At 41.4% G+C, this 27,197-nt stretch overlaps 1 protein-coding gene across 1 annotated transcript; it reads right to left on the bottom strand.

The window, feature by feature from the left end:
- Window positions 1-9,701: 9,701 nt before the first annotated feature.
- On the bottom strand, window positions 9,702-15,755 carry LOC147639616 (uncharacterized). The gene is made up of 3 exons (XM_086772255.1): window positions 15,546-15,755; window positions 14,970-15,459; window positions 9,702-10,553 (listed from the first exon to the last, which is right to left on the bottom strand). Exons 1-3 carry the CDS (start codon window positions 15,674-15,676, stop codon window positions 9,969-9,971), a joined length of 1,206 nt encoding a protein of 401 aa, XP_086628381.1. The 5' UTR covers window positions 15,677-15,755; the 3' UTR covers window positions 9,702-9,968.
- Window positions 15,756-27,197: the final 11,442 nt, after the last annotated feature.

The following is a 27,197-nucleotide window of genomic DNA, read 5'->3' as shown; positions in this document are numbered from 1 at the left end:
AAGCTCAAACAGAATGCAAAGGTGTGTCACACTCACCGCTCAAACCGCCGCCATGAAGGATTCCTGCGTCGCAGTGAAGAAGGAGCAGCCGTCGCTGCTTTACCGCCTATCCGTCTCGCCGCCGGCGGCGGCAGAAGCGGTGCCAAAAATGTGCGCTTTTGCCGCACGAGTCGTAATAGCTGGGGACTTGCCGAACACCGTATGCAAGCCACGAATGGCTGCAAGCATACAACCAGGAAAGCAAGCTCAAATAGAATGCAAAGGTGTGTCACTCACCGCTCAAACCGCCACCGTGAAGGATTCTCGCGTCGCAGTGAAGAAGGCACTCTACCGCCTCTCCACCCCGCCGTGGCGCTACATAGTGCTCGATCGCTCTCTCTCTCTCTCTCTCTCTCTCTCTCACACACACACACACACACACACACACACACGCAGGAGAAGGAAACCAAGAAGATAAGGCAAGAGAACTCTTGTATTCAACACATGAGAATAAGAGTTTTAGGGTTACATTTGACTCTTATAGGACTTAGCTGTTCACACATGGGTGCCCATACATGGCCGGCCAATCCTAACCCTTACCCTACTGATATTCAAGGTGCACCTCTCATCGGCGATCACCCAATCCCTTTATCCTTTACATGTGGTGCCGACAAGCCCGGCCTATGACTCAGAATATTTAAATTAATTACATGACGTAAAACATAGTACGTCTCAACAGGATAGTAGCCCAAATAGGGAGGGGTTAGCAACGGGGCTAATAGTAACACCACCGCTCTGTGGAGCTATTGAGTGGGACCAAACCCTAGCCACCAAAATAATATTAAACCCATGCAAATCGCAAAATTGATATCCAAGATTAAAGACACTAGAGACCCCATTGCACACCTGGAAGTGTTTGATCATATGTGTGCCACATGCAGTCAGCTTAATGACCTTGTTCGGGTAAGTGACTTCGGCCTAGAACGAAAGGCAAGATAGTGGTTCCGATCACTAAAACCAAAAGATAAGGCTGATTTTGACTCCTTGAAGACTCCTTTCACAATTAGGAACCCAGTTGATCAAATTTACCATGCCAAATAGTAAGATAAAAAATCAATCAGAGACAGAGTGAGATACCTTCACTCTCCATGCTCAAACAATAATAAAGTCTCTAACAAAAAATTAACTAGGAGAGCCTTGGAAGGAATCCTCGATACAACCTTGCATAATGCCTTGTACTCAGAAAAGTATAAAAACTTTGAGCTGTGATGTAGAAGTGCCAATCTATTGTTGATGATAACTTCATGGGAACTTCTTTAAGGAATCTCCCTAAGGGAACCCCTTATGAAGCACCTTTGGCAGAGTACTTCGACGTCAAAGGGAAAGAGCCATAGGTCGCACCAACCATAAAAGACCTAGCAACCCATGCACTTAAGCAGTAAATGATTGAGCTGTGGAAGGTCAGGGTAAGAAAAGATAACATAGGCCAACCACATCTGTATCATAGGTGTGAGTTGGTCTAGTGTTCAATATGTCACGCAAACCACACTAGCAAAGAATTCCCCCACCTAAGACCAAGATAAGTCTAGTGTGTATACTACATGAGGATGGGAAACCATGACACTGTCCATTGCTATAGGAATCAAACTTAGAGACAACAGCCGTCACACACTACTCCACACCCACCCACACCCACCCAACACCTGGCTTTACCAGGTTGCCAACGCACCTCACCTAGGGTAGTATGTGCCCCAAAGAGGAGCTCTAAGAGTTCTGAACTACCCATGCCACCTCCATTATTGCCATAACAACCACCCATTCCTAGAGTGTCCCCACATGAACTAATTAACCCTAATAGAAGTCCCTCAGGGGAAGGACGAAGAAATAGGAGGGGACACTAACTACCTAGAACAACCACAGGCTTCGAATCTCCCAAGTTAAATCATAAGCCACTACATTCAAGATGGTGATAGTGTCTACCCTGTAAATATAGTCGCAATGCAACTGAATAGGGGGAGGAACGTCAATCCCTTAGGATCCCGTATGCACTACAATGCTATCACATTGTAAGGAACCTCATCGGGTGGCAGAGTGTCCCATCAAGAAGTCTAAGGCAGTCGCACTGACTAACCCATAGCCTTTAAAACCACTCTACATAGGATGTGGTATTGACCATATGTACATCCAAGAGTCCAACCCAAGAGCACAAACCCAATAGAAGCCTTAATTTGCTAAGCATCAGGGGGATGGGCAGTCATAAACGGTTCCTCTCAATAGGAGGCAAGATGCTATTCACGAAGCTAAACAAGCTTGAGATTCTCGTACTCAAAGGGTATGTAAGCTGGCCCAAGTCCTACCAGCCAACAAAGTTTTGAAACATCCTAGAGTTGCCCCTAAAACTATAGAAGACGAAGAACCAAGAAGATAGGACAAGGAGAAGACCATGTGACAGTTCAAGAGGTAAGTGAGGACACAATTTCCAATATCTCTTCATCCTCTTCAAAGGAAAAATAGAATCCCCAACTCGATAAAGACCTAGAGGAACTAGTTAGATCCCAACAACTTGCCTAAGAAGCTAGTAGAGTATCCCAATCCTATTGAGGAAAAAGGCAGGCTTGAAGTAGCCCAGGAGCTAGTAAGAGCATGCCAAGCACAAATGGAGGCTGAACCTCTGGTAATCCCCACTATTGTAGAGGATTCCAATGCACAGAGACTAGTTTCACCTTGTTCAAAAGAAGACCATGAAAAGAACCAATTCATCCCATGACTTAAGAAAACTCAAAACAAGGATTAGGGGATGAAGAGAAAAGCTTTGAGGCCATGGCCTCCAAACTCTTGGGTGATGACTAATGAATACCACACTCAAAGGGGCCTATACACATTCCTTACCCCATTATTGGCCCCAAAAGCTATGTGAGAGATAATGGAAAAACACCTAGAGATAGTTGGACTCACTGCCTTCCTTTCCTCCCAAGTGAAAATTTATGTTGGGTCCTTACTCCAAAGAAGTACAAGCCTTTGGAAGGACTTAAAGGATTGGATGGAAAGAGGGAATGGAAGAAAAATCAATTCAATCAGTCCAAGCCTATGGGAGGACTTAAAGGATTGGATGGATGGTAAGTTAAAAGCGGCAATGGAAGAACAATCAATTCAAGACCCCTCGGATGAGTCCAAGCCTATGGAAGGACTTAAAGGATTGGGTGGATGGTAAGTTAAAAGAGGGAATGGAAGAAAAATCAATTCAAGACGTCCAAGCCTATGGAAGGACTTAAAGGATTGGATGGATGGCAAGTTAAAAGCGGGAATGGAAGAACAATCAATTCAAGACCCCTCGGATGAGTCCAAGCCTATGGAAGGACTTAAAGGATTGGGTGGATGGTAAGTTAAAAGAGGGAATGGAAGAACAATCAATTCAAGACTCCTCGGATGAGTTAGAGGATGACGAACCTAGGCAATTCACCAAGCCTTTCCAAATGTACTTTGAAAATGATGACAGGAACGTCATCCCCTCCTCGTAAAATACAAGACAACTAAATCACCGCCCATCGTAGATGGAGGAGCTGTGGGTCAGGATCATTACCAAGCAATGCTAGGAAAAGTGAGGGCAACCATCACTTAACACTACCACCCTAATAGTCAAGCTCACTGACGGAGCCACCGCAACCCATGGGGCTATTACAAAAATTTGAGAATTAAAACTTTTCGCCTACATTTCTCTTAATTGTGGTGATGAAATTATCTCAACAACCTGATTCCTAGGTCTAAAACTGAGAATTAAAACTTTTGGCCTACGTTTCTCACTCAATTTTGGTGATGAACAACTCTCAAGAGCCTAACAACTCTCAAGAGCCTAATTCCTATGACTTTATCCTAGGCATACCCTTCATGAGAGAGATCTGGATGGTCCATCATTGGGACACAGATCACATCTATGTTCAGAAAAGGAATGAAACCCTCATAGTGAATCTATAAACATGGAAAACTCATCCTATAAGTGGTGGAACTTTTGATGAAGACTCCATAACCACTAATAACACCACTAAGCTAAACCTGTCACAAAAGATAGGGTAAAGAAATTATGTGAGAGCTCAAAGTTTGTCTCGCTTCTAGAGTTGGAAGAATCTGAAAACTGGATGCACATTCTTGCAACTATGGACATCCTCTTAACGAGAACATGCACAAGATATGCCATGACAGATGGCAAGGAAATCATTGCCATATATATGCTAAGCGCAGCAAGAATGCAACGTCCACTAGAATTTGAAGCTTATATCTGTGACTAAGAGGTGGTAGATTGGGCCCTAAAAAGATAAAAAAGGGGTGACCTAGATCTTTTCTAGGGAGGAAAAGAGGAACATGGGTAGAAGGAGCTCAATCTTTTTGAGATTTTGGTAAGGTTAATGACCATAGAGAGAGATGAACGTACAAGATTAAATGAGTCTATAAAACTCTCTTGCTCCACAAAAAGAGCAAAACACAAAGTCTTAGAAGCTGAAAAAGAAGCTAAGCATGCGCTACAAGAGAGCACATGTGCTAATGACCTTAGACAGGTGCCTGGACATTTTAAAACATACAATGTGGGGACTGCTTTGTACACTTTGAGAAGGCAAAAAGAACCCTTGAACGGAAGCGTGGATTATCTTACAACAACGGACCGACTAAGGTTGAAGACATCAACCTGGTAGGACCTATGAAAAGGATCCCAAACATATATACATTGGAAAGGACCTAGCTCCAAAGAAGAAGAAAAAGACCTCCTTGAATACTCACAGAATTCCAAGATTGCTTTAATTGGACATGAGGGGCCTACCCCCAGAGGTGGTCACAATTCCCATTGTGGAAGGAGCACGGCCATCAAGGCATTGTGCCTACCAAATGAATTCCAAGTATTCCAAAATGGTAAAGGATGAAATTTACAAACTTGTCGAAGCTGGATTCATTTATGAGATAGAGCATACGAAACGGCAATCCCCAATAAATAGTCATAGTGCTTAAGAAAAATGGGAAGATCCGGTTTTGTGTTGACCTTAAAAAGGTTAATGTAGCCACAGTTTCATTAAGGACCATTACCCGTTACAATTCACCACCCTTGATGGGTTCTCGGGTTATAAATAGGTGGAAATATACCCGAATGATCAACATAAGACTTTATTTGCCATAGAGTGGGACACTTACGTAGACAAAGTTATGCCTTTTGTCCTATCCAACGCCACAAGTACTTTCCAAAGACTTATGTGCATATTCTTGAGTTCCCACTTTCCACCAACTTCAAGGGTGTCTAGTGTTTCATGGGACATGTTAGATACTATAGAAGATTTATATTCCTATATGCCAACATAACATATAGCATAGTAAGGTGAAGCTAATCCTTGACCTCCCACTTCCCACACCAACTTCAAGGGTGTCCAGCATTTCTTCATGGGACATGTCGAATACTATAGAGGATTTATATTCCTATATGCGGACATAGCAAGACCCTTGTACAGGGAGGTGAAGCTTGCGAGACTCTGGCTAGGCATGAACACAAAGATTGGCCATGAACACAAGCACACCCTCGTACACGGGTACGAGCCATAACCTAATGTCCCATGCAATTTGGTGTGCATTGAAGCATCTTGCCATCTCATTGTAGAGGCTCCATATGTCCCCATGGGCATCTAGTATTATATACCATTGCATCTCGAACCAGTTGCAACGATGCGCACCAGTAAATGCCACCTCTTCAACACGGTCCATGTGGAATACCCCCGGGCCATCTTTGACGAAGAATTTAGAGAGGCCCTTGAGTTTTATCAGTCCATGAAGCCAACACTTGAAGTCAAAGATGAGGACGAGGATAACACGGACACTGCCACAAGGACCACGATGATGATGATACATTTGGCAGCAAAGACCTATCCAAAGAAGGCTCCCCAATAAGAACAGCAGGTGGTCCCACCTTACTTTCTACTAGGGCCCTTCACCTTAGGAGGCTCCTCTTTAGTTGAAGCTACTTCAAGCACTTCCACCAAAGGCAAAGAAAAGGAACAAACCTCGATGCTTGGACCAACCCTCTACATCGGCAGCTACCCCTCTCTTTGCCATCACTTCACCACTTGCCACTCCTCCCTGGATATCCCCACATGTCTCTCCCAACTTACCATCACCCCCCTCATCTCCCAAGCCCAACCTCTCTGATGTCCTCAATGGCCTCACCAATGCCTCAACCTTGCATGATGCCGATCACCCCACATGTCTTAAAGAAGGTGAAATCCCTCAAGCCCGTCTCCAAGAAAAGCAGTAGATGCACCCCCTAACTACCCATTCATTTGGCATGATCCTCTAGACGGGAAAGATATCGGCTGAGAACTCATAATATTAGACCAGCAACAATGCTTGGACCCTACCCTCGACACTACATAAACCTCATCAAGTGTTATCTGTAGTAGAAGTTCCATCAATGGTCACTATCTCATCGCAGGCGAGCATAGCCCCAATCATGCACGATCTTATGGGGGAGCAACATGTGACAACATCCGTATCTTTTGAAGGCCAAGTGTTGGAAAGAGTATTGTTATGCCCCAAGGTACCTCAAGATTGGGCCCCTTTATTTCCCAATTGAATGCAGATGGACCTGGAAATTTCTGAGTATGAGCTAGATAAGAACCCCAAGTTACAGTTGAACTTTCCTAGAGTTCATCTGCCTCGACCACCCCTTGCTCCATGAAGAATGGATGCTTTACACCATGCACAAGCTCATCCAGGATTATGTTGTGCCGGACCCAGATATGGTCGCCACCATTTTCTTTTTCAAGCTCATCGTTGTCTTTTTGGTGAAATTTCTAGACTCGCATGCATTCGATGAAGGTCAATAGGGCATGGTCTTCGACATCAAAAAGGGTCCCACACTTTGCCAAATACTCGGCTACTATAAGTGAGTACATTGGATGCAAGGCTGGAGTATGCTCACTTTTGAAGACGCGTTTGAAACTACCTTCTAGACATCCTACAAAGCCTTATATCGAACCACCCAGTATACGAAGTTCCGCTTTGACTTCTACTAGAACTTTAGCCGCTTCTACCACTAGCCTCCCATGGAGCTTCATTGCCAATTCTGAGGGGGCGATGTTAACCACATTGGCTAACATCACTTCATGCGTGGAAACTTCTTCAAGCTATATTTTTATACCGTGCAATGCACTTAGTGTTAAACGATTATGGGAAATCTACAAACTTACGACTTATGTAATGCAGGAAGATAGTCAAACACAAAGCTTACGACTTGTGTAATGTCGATGATGTACATTTAGACTAGGAAATCAGCCTAGACTATAGCTTATTGGACCCAAGCATTAGTTGGGCGGCCGAGCATTGTATAAATGAATCTTATATATGAGACATTTTTATACCGTGCAATGCACTTAGTGTAAAACGATTATGGGAAATCTACAAACTTACGACTTATGTAATGCAGGAAGATAGTCAAACACAAAGCTTACAACTTGTGTAATGTCGATGATGTACATTTAGACTAGGAAATCAGCCTAGACTAGAGCTTATTGGACCCAGGCATTAGTTGGGCGGTCGAGCATTGTATACATGAATCTTATATATAAGACATTTTGAATAATGAGAAAGCACATAACCCCATTCTCACAATTGAGTTGAATCTTCTTACTCTTGTGATTGAAGTAGCTTGTATGCTTTTCTCTTCTTCTCCTTCTTGTTGCATGCATGCTTTTCTATTGCTTTTTCCTCCATTTTGATGTATTAGCATTATGCTATCTTTACAGTCGAACGTTTCTTCAAATCCCTTTAGACCGCAATGAGATAAAATTTCACTATGCTTGAGGCCGCCACCATGTCCGTTCATGCGCTCTACTTCTATACAACTTAAAATAGGTCATCTCAAATGCTAAACAATCTTAGATGACTTTGTGTTTGTGCGCTTCACCATACTCTCATAGGAGTGATTGTAAGTGCATTCTATGGGTTAGGAAGTGGAACACTCCAAATATACATTCAAGCATGTTCTTACTAGCATTCTTGCATTCCCCATCCAACCATCATTTACAAGGAAAATAAATATTTCATCCATCTTAATGTCTGCTAGTTGCACAACCACCATTTACACTAACTAAGATGACACCTCATTACATATCCTCTCTCTCTCTCTCTCTCTCTCTCTCTCTCACACACACACACACACACACACACACACACACAAAGTGGTAGTATGGACCCTTGTGTCTTAGCACATACCGTTTCAAAGGGCAAGCTTCCTGCTTGAGTTAGTGAAGTTGGTGCCCACACCAGTTGATCCCCCTTGCTTTTCTTCCCCACCTTGTTTGCCACCCTACTCCTTGTTCAATGCCCTACAAGAGGTTGGCTCCATGGAGATAGTGAACAAAGTGGTCCATGCCACACTGACAATCAAACGGGAGATAAAAGCCTAATTTGAGATACGATATGAACATAATGATCATGCAAATCACATTCAAGAATAAAGAATCCTTTGACAACCTAGAACCTTAAAAGATTTGTACAAAGCTATGGATAGCATAAAAACTCACACGAGCACAACTTAAGTGAAAGAGAATAGATATAAAGAAGATGAGGATGGCACAGAAAGTAGGAAAACGGGTGGTCTATTGGGAAGGAAGGGCTAGCTAGCATTAGGAGTATTGCACTTCAAATCAAAGTTAATTAGTAGGTTTTTTTTGGTTTGTTTACTCTTTAGCCCAATGGAATCTCAATCCTTAACTAATGCATACGAATGCATCTACCTGTACGAGTCTCATAAACTATACCTTGGCCTCTTATAACGTAAAAATAAATCTAATCATCTCTCTCATGGTATCACTGTCCTATTCATGGCCACACAAGCCCTTTGGGTCCTTTTTTGTAGATGTTAGTAGATCGAGTGTCAAAAACATCAGAGTGAATCATGACAAACCACATAGACATAAGAGCATAATCAATCAAATTCCCCCCTACATTAGTCATGCATGTGGTTCTCCCGTGTGCCTACACCATGGCTGGAACCATTTATAATAAAGCATCAATGAACCACACGTGATAAGAGCATAGCCTTGCAATATTAATGATTTCTTATCCCATCACATCACATCTATCCATCTAAAAGGAGTTTAACTAAAACTTCCCTATCAACGTACTGACACGGGCATTAAGATATCCCTCATAGCCATAACTGTCACAAAATGAAATGCAAAAAAGCCTTGGTCGGAAGGTATAAAAACATGGTGTTAAATGTACCATTTGGAATGTACCCTTTGTGGGCACTGTATGACGTTTTGCAATGTTTTCCCTGTCTTCACTTGTACTGCCCTTTTAAAGTTGCCAAATAAATTACACATTGTCGCCTTCAACACCTGAAATTAAAACTGCATTGCGTTTCCAAGTTTCTGCTTGAAAGACACATAGGCCAGCCTCACTCTAGGCGATTCCTGAGACTACATTTTCTCCTTGTTTTGGCGTGTGCTATCCTATCCCTGTAAACTTGGCTAGACTCACACACATAGTGCAACTGCACTTTTCCTTTCTCGTCCTTCCAAAAGCCCAATTTTTTACATAGAAGAAACAAGGGTTGAAGGCTGAACGAGGAGCTAATTTGCAGCTCACCTCGCAATAAAGTTCAGCAACTGACACCACTTTGCAAACACGGGCAGATACGAAGTGCTTGACCACAATCCCAAACGATAATAACGATATCAGAGGCTAGCCGTTTTGTTTTGGTACACAAACAAGCACTTATACGATCCCTAACAACCATGACATTGGACTAGCCATTTTGCTCTGGTACACGAACATGCACTTCACACACATGACTCGTCCGCATTCCACACCAGGTCCTATGGAGCACATTTTGGTCTCCAAAGGATGGTGAAAAATACAGGCATGCACGAGAGAGAGAGAGAGAGAGAGAGAGAGAGAAAGGAGTGAGATGGATCATTATTATTTTATATATAAGCTTCAAAAACATGAATAGCTTAAAGAAAACCTCCCCAAGAGCGAAGGAAAGGAAACAAAGCTATTACTAGCCTGAAAATTAAAGGCACCTCTTTTTTCTTCCGTCTCGTCTCCAATCCTGTATTTTTGGTACCCCTCCTAAGCAACAAAAGGTCCTCGTCAAAATCATCCCACCCACCTAGCTTTGAGGTCTGACCTTGGTTATCTAAGTTGCGTATCAGAGTCCTTGTCCATTCTTCATTTTCAGATTGATAGAAGTCTGATTCTTCCTTGAAGTCATCACTGATGCCAGATTGATTATACTTTGTCCGTGCCCAAAATCGCGACCAAAAATCAGGGTATCTTTCTTCATTCATGTCAGAAGATGAGGTACTTTTGCCCCTACTTGACACTCGGGATCTCTTACGCTGTTTCTGCTTAGATTTTGATGATGAAGAGTTCCAACCTTGCAATACAGCCTTCCAAGCACCAGGCACAAGTAGCCCCAAGAGTTTCTGTGCCAACGGGAAGAAAGCAAAGGCCATCATGAGAAACATAGGACCCCCAAACAGCCATGGCAAGAATATAGCTACTGCTGGTAGCATCCATCGAAGCATTGAGATTGCCTGCTAACAGTACAAGAAATCTTATTTGAGGCCTGATAAAGCCTCGACATAAAACAAGCTTCCAACAAGAGCACTTTAGTGATTTACTGCAGTGACAAGCTTCAAACAAGATCACTTTGGTGGTTTAATGCAGTGATGTATTTTCGTAGAATAAGCTTCAAATAATCCATAACAACCATAATGTCTAAGCTCAGAAAGATTGCCCAACACTAAGCATACAGTGATACATTTTCCAAATGATCAACACATGTAAAAGCATTTCCTTGACAGTGGTATAGATCTTGCAAACCCTAAAATGCATGCCACCGAACCTCGATCGAGGTTATAAAACCGGAATTTTTTTTTCCCTCATTCTCACACGTCATTTTCACTCTCCTAGGCATTTTTTCTAGTTGTGGACTTTGTTCCTAGTCATGGGTTTTTATGCTGGCCAACCAACCCCTTCATAATCTATATACACGCTTTTCGCTATATAATTCATTCATCGTTTTTGTTGAAGTGTTGGATCATTGCTAGCCATAGTAACAAAAAAACCTGTTTCTAGCTTTCGAAACCTTGAAACTTTGAAACCTCGAAACTCCAAAACGGTTTTTAAAACAAAACCTCTCCAGTATGGCAGTTTCACCCAAATTTCAAGTTTTGTTTTCCACACCCCCCCCCCCCCCAAAGATTTTTCCAATATTTTTTTGTTTCTTTTTTTCTTCCATATCCTCCTCGTCACCTTCCTTCCCTCTTCTTCTCCTGTCTTCCTCCTTGCCTTTTCCATCTTCTACTATTTCTTTCACCTCTACAACTCCTTCCTTCATTCTCTTCTTCTTTGTTTCTCGTCTTCTCCCTTGCTCTTCTTTTTCTTTTCTCTTCTTCTTCTCTCTTCTTTCCATACAACATCCTTCAATGTCTTAAATCTTTTCCAATTTCTACCTTCTCTTCTTCAATTTCTTAAGAGTCCTTGATTGAACCACTTGTGGCATCTAATCAAGCAAAATTGCCATAATGCCTCACCAAAATAAGGATGGTTCCCTAAGATGTGTAAGAAGACTCCACTTTTTCATCATTACACTATGTTTTCAGATGGCTACTAAAAGTTCTTTAAGTATTTATACTTTATGAAAATATTGATTTTGCGAAACCTCGCAGTTTCTTAGCCGTGGGACAAAACTTTTGCCCGAAAAACCTCGAACGAAAAAAACCTCGAAATGCTTCTTGTGACTGCTAACTGGCATGGTTCATGGGATTGGAGCCTTAGCCTCTGGCTCGAGAGAGATTTGCAGACATGAACCTACGGTTTGGTGGTGAGCTAGTTTGCACCCCTCGTAGGGGATTTGTACTAATCACTCGTATTTTGCGTTTAGGAGATCCATGGGGTTGTAACATCCCTGATGCTGTGCTGTTGTTCAATGACGACCTACTGATGTTATTGCTAATACTGCTACTATTCTTTGACGTCGACATGCGGATGTTGGTTGTCAACGTCTCCATGTACTAGCTGCACAGCCCATGCTGGCCTCCCTTTACTGTAGCTGCCTCAACTGTCTGAGGATGCCGCCCAACAGCATCTACCATTGCCGCCTATTGTAGCTGCATCTCCACCGGCGCCATCTTCTCAGCAGTGCCCTAACTGCATGTGCATAGCGCCGCCTTCGCCTCAGCCACCTGGCAACACCACAGCAGCTGCAGCTTCAAAAGACTCAATTAGAGGGGAAAGAGGGGGGGGGGGGGGGGGGGGGGGGGGGGGGGAACATGCTTAGGAAAGTACAAACATGAATTTGGGTCTTTTAATATTTTTCCCAAAATCCTGCTCAATCATAGCAATCAACTCCAAATAGAGGGTGCATATCTAACATTAAGATGTTGCTAAACCACCATTGTTCAAAAACCTTGATTTTTGAAACCCTAATTTTCAGAAATCCTAGTTTCTTGGAGCATTATCCATATGCAACATCACCACGAAACATTTCAGCCCCGAAATGTTTCACCTTAAAACGCGGAGTTCCAACTTAGAACGTTTCACCCTGGGACAAGTACGGACCGAAATGCCTATATGTATAAAATCAAGAGATATAGGTCTACTATTTGTTAGTAATAAGTATACAAATGTCAAAATGACTCACATTACAATGTTACACAGATTAAAAGTATTGCTGTAATAGATGCCAATATCATTGAGGAGAAAGAGCTTTCCACAGAGGAAGCAAACTACTATTATGATGATTGGGATTTTTTAAGTCCAAAGTTGTGTTGTGTTGTGTTGTGTTGTTGTGTGTTGTGAGTGACTAACTTGATCCTATGTGTACTCTAACCTTGGGACCCCATAACTGGCATGAGAAACTACAGCCATGAGCCTACATTTATCCTTGACATAGTATGAGCTAATCTCTTGAAGGAGGAATTGTTGGGAATCAAGGTCTTACCCGTGTGAGAGAACTCCTATGAGTGAGGAAGTATGTGTGTGTTTGCATGTAAACCACCTCTTAGAGGGGTATTAAATAATATCTAGATATTTGGGTGCGTCTAGCACAAGCAATGATGTCACAAAAGAATCTTTATAAACCTATAAAGATACATGTACTTTCATGGAATGAATCAAGCAAGTGTTATATCATTCAGTCATGTTTATCACTCTCTCTCTTGAGCATAGTGTTTCTCTCTAGCTCTCTTTCTCTTTCCCTACCTACTTCTTAGCCATGGTTGCTCATTGCTTCAAGCCTCCATAGCTAAGCTCAGCACTAAACGGCTGAATGCTGAAGGAAACTTCGGGGCTGCCTATGGACTGAAGCACTAAGTGCTTGGTTCAGATTTATGCATGCCAAAGACCAAGGTCTTTAGGCACACATGTTTTGCACTGATTCTACTGCTGAATGAATGAATAATGAGATGATTTAGCAATGAACTGAGGGGCTGCTTATATAGTGCCTTCAGGCTGCTGATCGGCTATTTTAGGCTGCTGTCAGCCAGGTGCAAATGCTCACAACCTGCTGAAAAATAGCACTAAATGCCATAAAATGCAGTTGCGCTAGCCAACTGCTGTTCTATTGCCCATAAAGCTGCCAACTCAGTAAGGCCTTGTATGCCTATAAGGTGTGGCCTATGGTGCCCACAAGCCCAAGGTTCATAGGTTGGCCCCTCCAAGGCTGACATAGAACCTTAATATCTCTTCCCTCTATAAAAGGCCTCCAGGGCCTGTCCAACCAAGATCTCCTAAACACATTCCAACACAAGATTAGAGAAAACCAAATAGAAGGTGTGCAAGCAAGCTCCCACCCAACCGTAGGATCAATACTTCAATCCAGCCCCAAGCCACGGGCTAAGGTTCCACTCCACAGATGCATGCTAGTCAACACTAGCGTCCCATACCACCAGTTCCTGCCCACATGGGTTCTGGGCAAGACTATCTGGAATCTACCATGTCCATGAGAAACTCTAGCCTAGGCACAGACCCATCAGAAGTGTACCACACAACTTCACAAATAATAACCCAAGGCATCACTTACATAGTGATAATTGCCACTATATAACCTACTATAGATAAGCAGTTTTATTAATTATAAACCTTAGCCCACTGTATCTGCCTGCTATCTCTTAATCCCACGGCCCCCTAACCCGGCTCGATTAGGCTTGCTAATCTAAGGATTAGCTCTAGGTACATAGCATTCCCAATGCTTTAAATGCTGGCTAACGCAAGGATGACCTAATGAATGCTTGTTCTACAAGTGGGTTAAGGGACTAACCTTGACACCTTCGGCTAGGAGACTGACCTAGATAGCTCGTGCTTGCCATGTCTCAAGACTAGGGCTCACAATGGGGTCATGGTGTATGACAAATATTCCTAAAAAAGGTATTACTTTCTGTACAAGTATAGCACTGATGATGAGTCAATGTGTCACACACTACACTACTGGAGTGCATGGGTGCATATGATATAGCGAGTGTGCGCTAAGAATGTTAGCAAACCAACATTCAAATCAGCTTGATGTGTGCACCCATGGCTCGCCAAGTTCTGGACAGAATTGTTCGCACATCAGCAGACAGGGATGATGCCACACTTACTCACGCAAGGCTTCACTTGGGACACCCATGAAATGCTTCTCTTTAATGGAATGCCAAAAAGGCCAAAGTTAGCTGCCCATGTGTCCTTCCATTTGTTCCTCTCCATTACTCCCACAAGTCTACAATTTCCAAATGTTCACAGCCATGCCTAAAGCTTAACGCTCTTAACTATCCATCACTCCCATTATTAAACCCATCACAACAATAAGTATAGCACCTCTTGTCTAAAATTCTGAGCTTACTTGCTCTGAATGCAAAAGCTTATCATCTTTACAAAGCTATGCACAAGGCATCCCTAAAATCTATACCTGCATGGTTTATTCCACCAAGAAACTACCATCCCTCAAACATAACGATGGGCAGGCTTACCGATAGCACATCAAAGTTGTCCAAGTTGAACCACGAGAAAATTGAATCATCCTCCTCCTCATCGGTGTCACCCTCGTAAGCATCATCGTCGGGACCAGTTCGCCACCACTGCCAATTATTTTCTGCATCAGCAACATAATCAGGGCGTCCTTCAGCAGGCCCAAAATCCACAGAAGAAGTCCTGCTCGTCCTCCAGCGTCTGCGGATGCCCTCTGCATTCGAATCCCATACACTCACATAGGCAGACTCATCAGCATCTCCAGCAGAACTTCCATACTCTGTTTTCCTGTTGCTAGGGTTTGTTTCCGCCATAGCTGACGAAACCCTGGACCTGCCATAATCAGTTTCTGCTCTTACCGAAAGAACCCTCGGCCTACCAGGTCTTGTTTGTCTGGCTAACGGGACCCTGAAACTACTAAGGTTCCTTTCTGCCCTGGCTGACGGAACCAGAACACTGCCAAGATTCGCCTCTGCCACAGCCAACGGAACCCTAAAACAACCGGGGATAGCAACATAAGATACCCTGCAAAGAAAATGAGACATTGAGAACTCAGCTGGAGCGAAGAGAAGAAGAACCCCATGGCTTCTTTCTGCTGAGTTGTGAGAAGGGCCCTTGTGGCGAGTGTGGAAGGTGAGGGCTCTAAATCCGTGGACAGGACCGCTTCTAGATAGGGGCTCGCAGCGTCGAGCGTCCCAGACAACCCCATGGGGGAAGCCGCACAAGACCATGGTGGTGAATTGTCGTCAACTGATATCACTCGTTCATGATCGATAATGAGCTGCGTATACACTTGTACACATTCCCCGGACACGACACCTTCCCTTTTGTATGGAGTTCACCATCCACGTGGTTTTAATCCTAATGGTGGCTTAACCGGCTCCACGCTTAACCGGCTCCACATCCACGTGGAGCCGGTTAAGCCTAATGGTGGCTTAACCGGCTCCACATCCACGTGGTTTTAACTCATAGATAGTGGCCCCTTTTCCTACATAAAATCGTAACTCTCAAGAAGACTATCTGATGCAAACAAAGCCACTAAGTTGATTTTAATTCATCTGATAGTGGCTCCTTTTCCCACATAAAATCATAACTCTAAAGAAAACTATCTGATGCAAACAAAACCTCTAAGTTGATTTTGATACTAATAGTGAGACGAGAGAGAGAGAGAGAGAGAGAGAGAGAGAGAGAGAGAGAGAGAGCGCAAGAGATGGACTCGAAGAGAGTAAGACAATGGCCTGAGAGGAGAGATGGAGATGGATAAGTTGATTTTGATACTAACACTGAGAGAGAGAGAGAGAGAGAGAGAGAGAGAGGAGAGATGGAGATGGATAAGTTGATTTTGATACTAACAGTGAGACGAGAGAGAGAGAGAGAGAGAGAGAGAGAGAGAGAGAGAGAGGCTAAGAGAGAGCAAGAGATGGACTCGTAGAGAGGAAGGCGATGGCTTGAGAGGAGAGATGGAGATGGAGACAGAGACATGGTAGAGAGGGAGACAGAGATGAACGCAAGAAAGAGAGAAGCAACTGCAAACTGCTTCAGAATAATCAAAAACTCATAAATTATATCAAATATCAAAACAACTACTTGAATTAAATTGAAAATTAAAGCACATAACAAAACATAAGGCAAGAGAAAGAAAAACATCACCATCAACACAAGGCAACACAAGACTGGGTGCAATCTTCCCCCCCCCAACGTGAGTGGCTACTTCTCGCATGGGTATTTGTGATATATTCCAAAAGTAGGCTTTCAGCCAAAAATAAAGTATACATCCATATTTGGACTTTGCCATTTAATTAGCCTTTGTCCTCAATTAACCTTTGTCCTCAAACCTTCTAAGGTTTGTACTATTTTTCTAATACAATAATCTAACTTGTGCACATATGCACATTACAAAATAAATCAACTAGTGCTCGTACGCACACTGTACAATAAATTGACGCGTGCACACACACATCACACTGATGTCAAAATAATATCAAACGCCATAATACAACCACAAAATATTGTGAGATCTGTCCACACGCCATGACTCAATCCACCATCCGTGCGACACCTAAATCGGTACCCTCGCACTGTGCAACACCTAAATCGGTACCCTTGCACACCTCATCACCTAAACTCATAAACATAAACCATGTCAGTAGTAACAATCAATTGACATCACATCAATCAATCCTAACGTGTTCATGAGAAATAGGCATTATAAAAAATATATAAATCAAATATTAAATGACCATGATTATCATTCAAATAACATGGGTCATAACAGTCCTCCCTGTTGGGAATCAACTGTCCTCAGTTGCGCAATCAATGAGTGGATGGCTTCATGGCACAAGTGGAGGACAAGATCATCACATCAAATAATTTCTGAAAATAAAACCAAACAAGTGAACGCATGTAAAAGGAATCTAAGTGTCCCATACCACAGAGGTACCTTCCACATACAAACACTCGCTGGGTGAAAGATAGAAGACATAGATACGTCTGGGGTAGGCATGTAAAACCAATCTAATGTCCCAATTCCACACGACACTACCGTAAGAACAGAAGTTTGAGACGGAGTAGCTAATTCCCTCTGAAACTTTCATTCTGACATAACTTTTCTCTATCCTCAAAATTAGACTACAAGTCTTATTCCAAAAAAATGAATTAGGTCGAAATGGAAATTCTTATCAACTTAAGATTGAAAAATAATCACTTACATTACTGTCAATAACTTGATGAATTCTAGGGATTTTTTCTTGATCTTATTCTTGTAATTGTCTAACTAAATTCTCGGGATTTGTTTTTGATCTTAATCTTGATGAATTCTCGAGATTTGTTTTTGATCTTAATCTTAATCTTGTAATTATCTAACTAAATTCTCGGGATTTGTTTTTGATCTTAATGTTCTGTCAATAACTTGATGAATTCTGGGGATTTTTTCTTGATCTTATTCTTGTAATTGTCTAACTAAATTCTCGGGATTTGTTTTTGATCTTAATCTTGATGAATTCTCGAGATTTGTTTTTGATCTTAATCTTAATCTTGTAATTATCTAACTAAATTCTCGGGATTTGTTTTTGATCTTAATGTTGATGAATTCTTGAGATTTGTTTTTGATCTTAATCTTAATCTTGTAATCAAAACTTGAAGAAATATAGACATCTTGCGCCCTAGTTGATAGCAAGAACTTGATATACTAGTAAAATAATGAATCATGACTTAGATTAAAAATACTTGGATGGACGAAAATTGAGAGATTAATCATAATTGCAATTCTTGAATAAATCTTGTTCTTAAGGGGTTTAAATCTTGTGGTTGTGAATATATCTTTGACTTAGAGCAATTCTTGGTCTAGAAAGAATCTTGTACTTGGATAGATCTTAAACTAGAACACTTGAAAATTTAGACAAAACTTTACTTGAAAGAATCTTGTACTCAAAACTTTACTTGAAAGAATCTTGTACTCAGATAGATCTTAAACTAGAACACTTGAAAATTTAGATAAAACTTTACTTGAATTGGTATAAACTTCGTAATTGTGATTGGTATACAACTTAATCTTGGTTTCTAGTCACTTGAGAGCTATTTCTTTACTTTTCTCATCATCACTAAATTCGATGGTGAAGCAATTGATAACTTGAATCAAAGACTGGAGAAACTTGCTTGGTTCTTGAATCTTCAAATTGGTCTTAAACTTCTATGGAATGTCTAGCAATCATTTTTACTTGAATTTGGGCAACTAGATCTTGAAGATAACTTTTACTAATCTTGTCTCGATCTTTCTAGTTAGGTCACTGTATCTAAAATTCTTTTTAGGAGCTAAAGTTTTCTAATTAGGTCTAGAAGAAAAGAATATTCAGAAAATAGACACAAAAGCAAACAAGAAATTGTATACAATAAATAAATTTTTTTTACACATACCTCCAGCTTTGGTTAATGTGTCGAGTGTGTTAACCTCTTCGGTGTCAAGCTGTTCCTGAATAGTACGATGGTGCGGATATTCACCCATTTCTTGACAATTAAAAGAATAGAAAAAATTTAAAACAAGAGAAAAGATAGGGTTTCTTATCTCATATGGAACGTCGAACTAGATGTGAGTCCTGCCAAGTTAGCTCAATACACAAATGCATAATTTTTCAAGAAATAATCCATGTACTCTTTAAAATTAGAAAACTAGTCGTAAGTTAAAGCAACATTTTAATGATGTCTTCACTAACAAGCTGTTTATATTATTTGGACTTCATGAGGATTTAGAAAACAACATTATTCATAAGAATTTGACTAAAGTCTCAAAATTTCTCGAGGTAAATTCTAAAAATCTGTAGAAGAAATCCAAACTAACTATATGTACATGAGATTCTTTTCCATAAAATATGATGGGAATAGTTAAAAAAAAATATTTTCTTTTGTAAAACTTTTGATTGGTCTCATTTGTAAAGCTTTAAGCTTATTTGAAAGCTTTTAAAGCTTAGTCAAAAGCTTATATATATATAAAGCTTTTATGCTGGTTAATAAACTTTTAATTAAGCTTATTAAAGCTTTTATAGGCTTTACAATTTCTTTTTCTCCCACGGCTATTCACACAGCGCAGCGCGTAAGAGTAAAAAGGGAGATTTAAAAAAAAATTATTTTTAATGTGGGTTGTAAGTAAAAGCTCACAAAGCTTTTAAGCTTCTGCTTAAACAAGCGCAAATAGAAAAATTGGAGACTCCCCTGAATTCGCAGCGCTCGTCGCCGGACGGATGGAGAGAGAAGTCGGATGGAAAGAGGAGAAAAAAATTCATGCCTCCTGGATTTTGCGCAGCCGGCCTGTCCTCCTGCCCTTCAGAATGCGCAGGCCATCGGATGGAGGGAGAAGGAGAAGGATTATATATATATATATATATATATATATATATATATATATATATAACTTTAAGATTTGCGCCCAGCGCATCAACTGAGGAGGAGAAGGTAAATAAAAATTAAAAGTAATTTTTTTTGAAAACAACTTGAACAATTCTCAGCCCTCTATTATAGAAACTGAACAAAGGAAGGGTTTAGCAATTCTAATTATGGCTCTCCATGCTCCTCTGCTTGCTCTTTCAATCCGTACAGACAGATTAGAAAGAGGATTAGTGAAGAGAAAGGTGGTTTTATGGTTTTGGGAAACCCACTAATGGTTTTCCACCTAGTTTTACCCTTTGGGCAATAGATTGATGGAGATTGATTACCCAATGGTGAAAAACAAGCTTTATTTCATCCATACATAAACAAAAATCCCTACACGTGTTCTTCTTCAATTTAAATTCAAGAAAATTACCAAAATCACCTCTGTTTTTGTCTCTTTCACTTCTTTTCACCGCCTTCAAGAAAATTAAATTACACCAAAGCTCTGATACCATTGCAACCGGACCCTTAATTTTCTTGAAGAGAATAATCAAAAACTCATAAATTATATCAAATATCAAAACAACTACTTGAATTAAATTGAAAGTTAAAGCACATAACAAAACATAAGGCAAGAGAAAGAAAAACATCACCATCAACACAAGGCAACACAAGACTGGGTGCAATCTTCCCCCCCCCAACGTGAGTGGCTACTTCTCGCGTGGGTATTTGTGATATATTCCAAAAGTAGGCTTTCAGCCAAAAATAAAGTATACATCCATATTTGGACTTTGCCATTTAATTAGCCTTTGTCCTCAATTAACCTTTGTCCTCAAACCTTCTAAGGTTTGCACTATTTTTCTAATACAATAATCTAACTTGTGCACATATGCACATTACAAAATAAATCAACTAGTGCTCATACGCACACTGTACAATAAATTGACGCGTGCACACACACACATCACACTTATGTCAAAATAATATCAAACGCCATAATACAGCCACAAAATATTGTGAGATCTGTCCACACGCCATGACTCAATCCACCATCCGTGCGACACCTAAATCGGTACCCTCGCACTGTGCAACACCTAAATCGGTACCCTTGCACACCTCATCACCTAAACTCATAAACATAAACCACGTCAGTAGTAACAATCAATTGACATCACATCAATCAATCCTAACGTGTTCATGAGAAATAGGCATCATAAAAAATATATAAATCAAATATTAAATGACCATGATTATCATTCAAATAACATGGGTCATAATAGGATTGTGCCCCTTTTAGCCAAACATGAATAGGCCAACCCTAAGATTTCCAATACACAAACTTATCATTTATCCTTGCAGAAATCCATGCCAACAAAGCTTGTGAATCAACGTTAACTCCAACCAGATAACCCAAGTGTGGCGTGTGATGTATCCCCTTTGTATGACTTGTCCATTCCATCCTAAACCAAGTAAATCTCTCTCGATACAACTCATCACAGTAGATTTCTGCATATTAATGTATAAGCTTGAAGCAAGACCAAAAGTATCCCAAACAGCCATAGCCTTCTGAACATTATCTCTTTGAGCCTTAAGGAGCATGAAAGAATCATCTGCCAATGCCTGGTTGACCATCTGCTCTCCGCTTGGAAGAGTAAGCCCTATAAATTCACTGTCCTCCACTAGCTTATCCAATCGAGATAAGATTGGACGTGTAACAATTGCAAACAATAAGTGGGCATCCTTGCTTGACCAATCTCGTCAAATAAATGGGCTCACTCACCCCACCATTAATCATAAGCCTAGCCATTGCATGTTGGCTATTAGTATAAATCAAAGAAGACATGTGAGGGTGAAATCCCATAGCCTACATAGACATGATTTGCCATTGACCCACCATAAGGTGATTTGCTATCTTACCTGCTCAAATGGATTCGCGTTTCGGGCGTGTTATGGGCCCCGTTTTATCAATTTTTGGTAAAGAATTGTGTCTGCTCGTATTGCAGTGTAGCAGTGCATTTTGGAAGTGCAGACAGGGTTTGCATATTTATTGTTGATACTGGGTGTTTGTACATGTACTCTGGTCACATTTGGTGACCAGAGTACATGTAACATGTACTCTGGTCACATTTGGTGACACACAGGTTGTGTTGAAGTACTTGCTCTGCAGTTTTTTACAGGAGATACTGCTGTATTACAGGTTACATACAGAAGTTGTCTTTTTGCAGGTTATTTAATTGCTGCAGGAAAACATGTATGATGGAATTAATCTGATTGTTAGTGACAAGCTGGATAAGAATAACTTCCATGCCTGGAAGTTCAGAATGACCAATTTCCTAATGGGTAAAGGATTTTGGGATTATGGAGAAGGAGATAATGAGGAGCCTTCAGAGTTATGAGGAGAATGTCACTCCTGCATATATAAAGGCATTCAAGGATTGGAATCGGGGTGCAAGAAAAGTCATGTAGTGGCTTTCAATTAGTGTCACAGACACTATGATAGGACATATACAGGATGCAAACACTCCAGCAGTTGCATGGCAGAATCTGGTTCAGATGTTCTAGACTAACACAAAGATAAGGAAGTTGCAGTTAAAGCACGAGTTGCATAATGTGGAAAAGAAAAGCATGTCCATCAATAAATATGTGAATGGGTTTAGCAAATAGTACAAGCCATTTAAGACTTCCATTGCAGTTAGGGAGAATATTTCCAACTTTCGAGACTTGATATCTATGCTGATCTCATAGAAGAAAAGGCTTTAGGTGAGGATTCTTCTTCACAAAGCAAGAACACATCGGCATATGCCTTCTACTCTAATTCAGGTAGAGGCCATGGTCGAGGCCAAGGTGGTGGCCGACAAGGAAATCAGAATTCTGGACAACAATAGTCCAATGATTTATAGCAGCAATCATACATAGGTGGAAGAGGCCAGTCTAGAGGCAGGGGGAGATAAAGAGGCCGAGGTGGTTGGCAAAGAAATCAAAATGCAAATAGCATAGACTGCTATTACTATGGCAAACTAGGACACATGGCAAAGGACTGCTACAAAAAGTAGAATGACATTAAAAGTGGGAAGTTGCAGCAAGGCAACTATGCATCATCTAGCAAACATGGAGGTGATGATAGAAGTGAGCAGCTGTTTGTGATGTAGCACATGATTAGTTCCATAACTGGGGATGTGTCAGGATCTCAAGATATATGGTATGTGGATTCTGGCGCCTCTAACCACATGACCAGTCATGATGAGTGGTTTAGAGATATGTAGAAAATGGAAAAACTAGGTTATGTAGAAACAGGTGATGATACTGCGCATCCCATTGCGCATGTTGGTAAAGTGCCATTGTCTATGCAGGATGGCAAAATGAAGTACTTGGCTGATGTACTTCATGTTCGCCGAATATTACAAAGAACCTGGTTTCTGTTGGATAGATGATTGAGCAGGGTTTACAAGTGAGGTTTAATCCTCAACGATGTTTTATGGAAGACTTTAAAAATAAGTGTCGCCTGGTTGCAAAGGGTAACAAAAATGACAGGATGTTTACTTTGGATGTGAACATGCATGAGATAAAGGCAGCCATGTTTGCGCATGGAACAAGTGTCATTGTAGATATTGACAAATGGCACAAGCGCATTGGTCATGTGAATGTACAGCAACTGAAGTCTATGCAGGCCTAAAATATTGTTGCAGGTTTGCCAAAGTTTAAGGTTGACGGTATGCATAAGGTATGTGAAGCATGCCAAACATGCTTTCCCACATGAAAAGCATGTCAGTGCAAGGCCATTGGATGTCATTCAGATGTATGGGGACTAACCAAGACTGCAACAATTGCAGGTTGCAGGTACTATGTTACATTCATTGATGACCACACTAGGAAAGTGTGGGTTTATTTCATGAATGAGAAAAGTGAGGTGTTTGCTCACTTTCAGAGATTTAAAGCCTTGGTCGAGAAGGAAAAAGACATGCAAATAAAATGCCTAAGATCAAATGGTGGGGGATAATATTTCTCCAATGAGTTCAGCGATTTCCTGTGAGAAAGCAAGGAATCAAGAGGCAGTTTACGTGCAGGTACACTCTGCAAACAACAGAACGGTGTTGCAGAAAGGAAAAACAAGCACATTGCAGAAGTGGCACGTGCCTTGATGGGCTGAAAAGAATATGCCACATTACTTTTGGGCAGAAGCAGTAGCAACTGCTATGTACAATATGAACATGACACTCATTACAGCTGTTCATGGTATGACTCCTGAACATAAGTTTACAGGCATAAGACCGGATGTGTCTCACTTGAAAGTGTTTGGGTGTATTGCATATGTACATGTTCTTGATGAAGTGAGAATAAAGTTGGATCCAAAGGCAGAGAAATGCATCTTCATTGGTTATACTATGGAGCAAAAAGGTTATAGATGCTATAACCCTACCACTTGTGAGATGCGAGTAAGCAGAGACGTTATCTTCGATGAGATGAGTAGCTGGTATGCACCAGTAGTGAAGGCAACATACGATGTAGATGTAAGAAGTGCTGATGTTGCACCACATGTAGAGTAGCAATCATAGGTGCTAAGTGGACCTAGGGAGTCCTCGAGCAGTGGATCCAATGTTAGCCCACCATGGTTAGGCAGGTTGAGGAATGATGCAGGTACACATGTATCACGGAAAGGGAAGGAAAAGGTAGATCAACCTTTTGTGCCTGATCTATCAGCAGGTCACTCATATGTAGATGGTGACTCTAATGGCTCTAAGCAGAGCCTTGATGAGGAGCTTGGCATTCCGTCTGTGGTTACTCCTGGTGTAAGGAGAACCAGGGTTGGTTTGAGGACACCTGGCAGTGATCCAAGTGCACACAAGTCTACGAGGGTTAGATACCATGTTGAGAGGCTAAGATACAATGGATATACAACCCATCATTATGCTTACATGGTAATACAAGAGGTTGAGTCCACTTGCTTTGAGCAGGCAATTGGAAATAAGAAATGGAAAGATGCCATAGATGAGGAGATGGCAGCATTGGATGTAAATGCAACATGGGAGCTAGTGCCTTTGCCTAAGGAAAAGAAGGAAATTGGTTGTAAGTGGGTGTATAAAGTCAAGCACAATGCTGATGGTTCAGTGAGCAGGTATAAGGCAAGATTAGTTGATGCGTAGACTTATGGTATAGACTATGAGGAGACATTCGGCCCAGTTGTTGCAAGAATGGCAACCGTGAGAGCTGTCATTGCTATGACTGTAGAGGGTTGGTCTTTACATCAAGTGGATGTAAAGAATGCTTTCTTGCATGGTGATTTGCAAGAAGAAGTGTACATGATGTAGCCACTAGGTTATGAGAGTGATGCACATCCAGATTTTGTGTGCAGGTTACACAAAGCCTTGTATGGCTTGAAGCAGGCACCCAGAGCATGGTCAAACAAGATCGGGGAGTATCTTGTTACCATTGGATTTCAGACATCCAATATATTTTCACTATATGTGAAAAAGACAAATAGAGGGATCATGCTATTAGTCATTTATGTGGATGACTTGATTAACACTGGTGATAGTGATGCAGACATACATGATGTCAGGATGCTTTTGAAGCAGAAGTTTGAGATGAAGGATTTGGGTGAGCTACGATATTTCTTGGGCATAGAGGTGGTGAGATCACCTCATGGCATTTTGCTATTGTAGAGGCAGTATAGCGTGGACATGTTGTCCAAGTATGGTATGACAGGATATAAGCCTATTTCAGTGCCATTGGAGCAGAACACAAAGCTTTCCGTAGATACAGGTGAGCTTTTGGAGGACCCCACTACATGTAGGCACATAGTGGGTAGTTTGATCTACATGACCATTACAAGGCCAGACTTGAGCTATGCTGTTGGACTTGTGAGTCAGTTTATGCAGGCCCTTAGGAAGCCACACTTGGATGCGGCTAGATGGATCCTCAGGTACATAAAGTCCACAGTTGATTATAAACTTTTCTATGAGGCTGGTACAGAGATACAATTGTACGGATACACAGATGCTGATTGGGCTGGTAGTATTGTAAATAGGAGATCTACCAGTGGTTTATGTTCTCATTTGGGAGTGTTTTTGTGAGTTGGAGCAGTAAGAAGCAGCCAACAATTGCCTTATCGAGTACAGAGACAGAGCTGCTATGGTAGCTTGTGAGGTAACTTGGTTTCAAAAGCTACTTGGTGACATGGGAGAGCCCGTGGATAGGGCAGTTGTCATATATTGTGACAACATGAGCAGCATACAGTTGGCCAGTAACCTAGTATATCATGCTAGAACAAAGCATATTGAGGTGCATTATCACTTTGTCACATGGAGAAGGTTCTAGCAGGAGATGTAGATCTGGTATATATCAGCACAGAGGATCAAGTGGTTGACATCTTCACGAAGGCATCGGGCATAGAGAAGCTCCGTAGGTTTAGGAGCTTACTTGGAGTGCAGTGTGTGGAGTTGAGCTCGACGAGGAGTGTTGACATATTGAGCTCAACTAGTGCTACGGCGGCAGACATTGATGACCCACCTGGGTGACAGCTTCCGCATCTACACCACTGGCATGGTTGGTGAGATTATCGGTGATATGCGATCAGTGGGATGACAGGCTGTGTGCGTGTGACAGCCATTTTGGATTACTAGAGACAGGCATAGTTATAGTGCCAGCTCATTTATTCAGGTTCACATTATGGACCGACCCTTGTATGTTGAAGTAGTTGAGTACTAACCCATAGAGTGTGTACTCTTATCTTTATGTTATGTTGGTTGAGTAGAGAAGAAGAAGATAGAAGAAAATTCACCTATCCATATCTCTCTTGTGTCTTGCTCTCTCTTTTGTGTGTGTGTGTGTTTGCTTGCTAGGGTTTGAAGCTCTGCCTCTCCCCCACATTCTCTTTAAGCAATACACAAACATTCCCTTGTAAAATAGAATACTTGTGAGCTTTCTTCTCTACTCTACTCTTGCTTGATATTGGCTTGATGCATGCTAGATGGATGTTTGCTTGAATACGTTTTCTTTCAGGTTTCCCTCTTCCATTAGCTTTCGTTACTTTTTGTGTGAGAGAACTACTGCAAAGAACACTTGTGAGCTTTCTTCTCTTCTCTACTCTTGCTTGCTTGTATGCTATTGGCTTGATGCATGCCAAATGGATGTTTGCTTGAATAGTTTTCTTGTAGGTTTCCCTCTTCCATTAGCTTCCCTCGCCTTTTGTGATTGTGAGACACAACCATTGCAAAGGACACTCTTTACATCCATCTAGCCAGAGAGCTCTTCCTTCACCCCATAGCAAAAACAAGGAACATTTTGGTGTGACAACAGAGTGAGGACACGACAGTCGAATTGGTGCACCCATATCACGAAGTTGTAATTGTGACTCTAAAGCAAGGCCCAAT

The sequence above is a fragment of the Cibotium barometz genome, chromosome 3, assembly GCF_041138505.1.
Source record: "Cibotium barometz isolate CiBa-2024 chromosome 3, ASM4113850v1, whole genome shotgun sequence".
NCBI classification, from domain to species: domain Eukaryota; kingdom Viridiplantae; phylum Streptophyta; class Polypodiopsida; order Cyatheales; family Cibotiaceae; genus Cibotium; species Cibotium barometz.
This window is presented reverse-complemented; position numbering and strand designations above follow the sequence as displayed.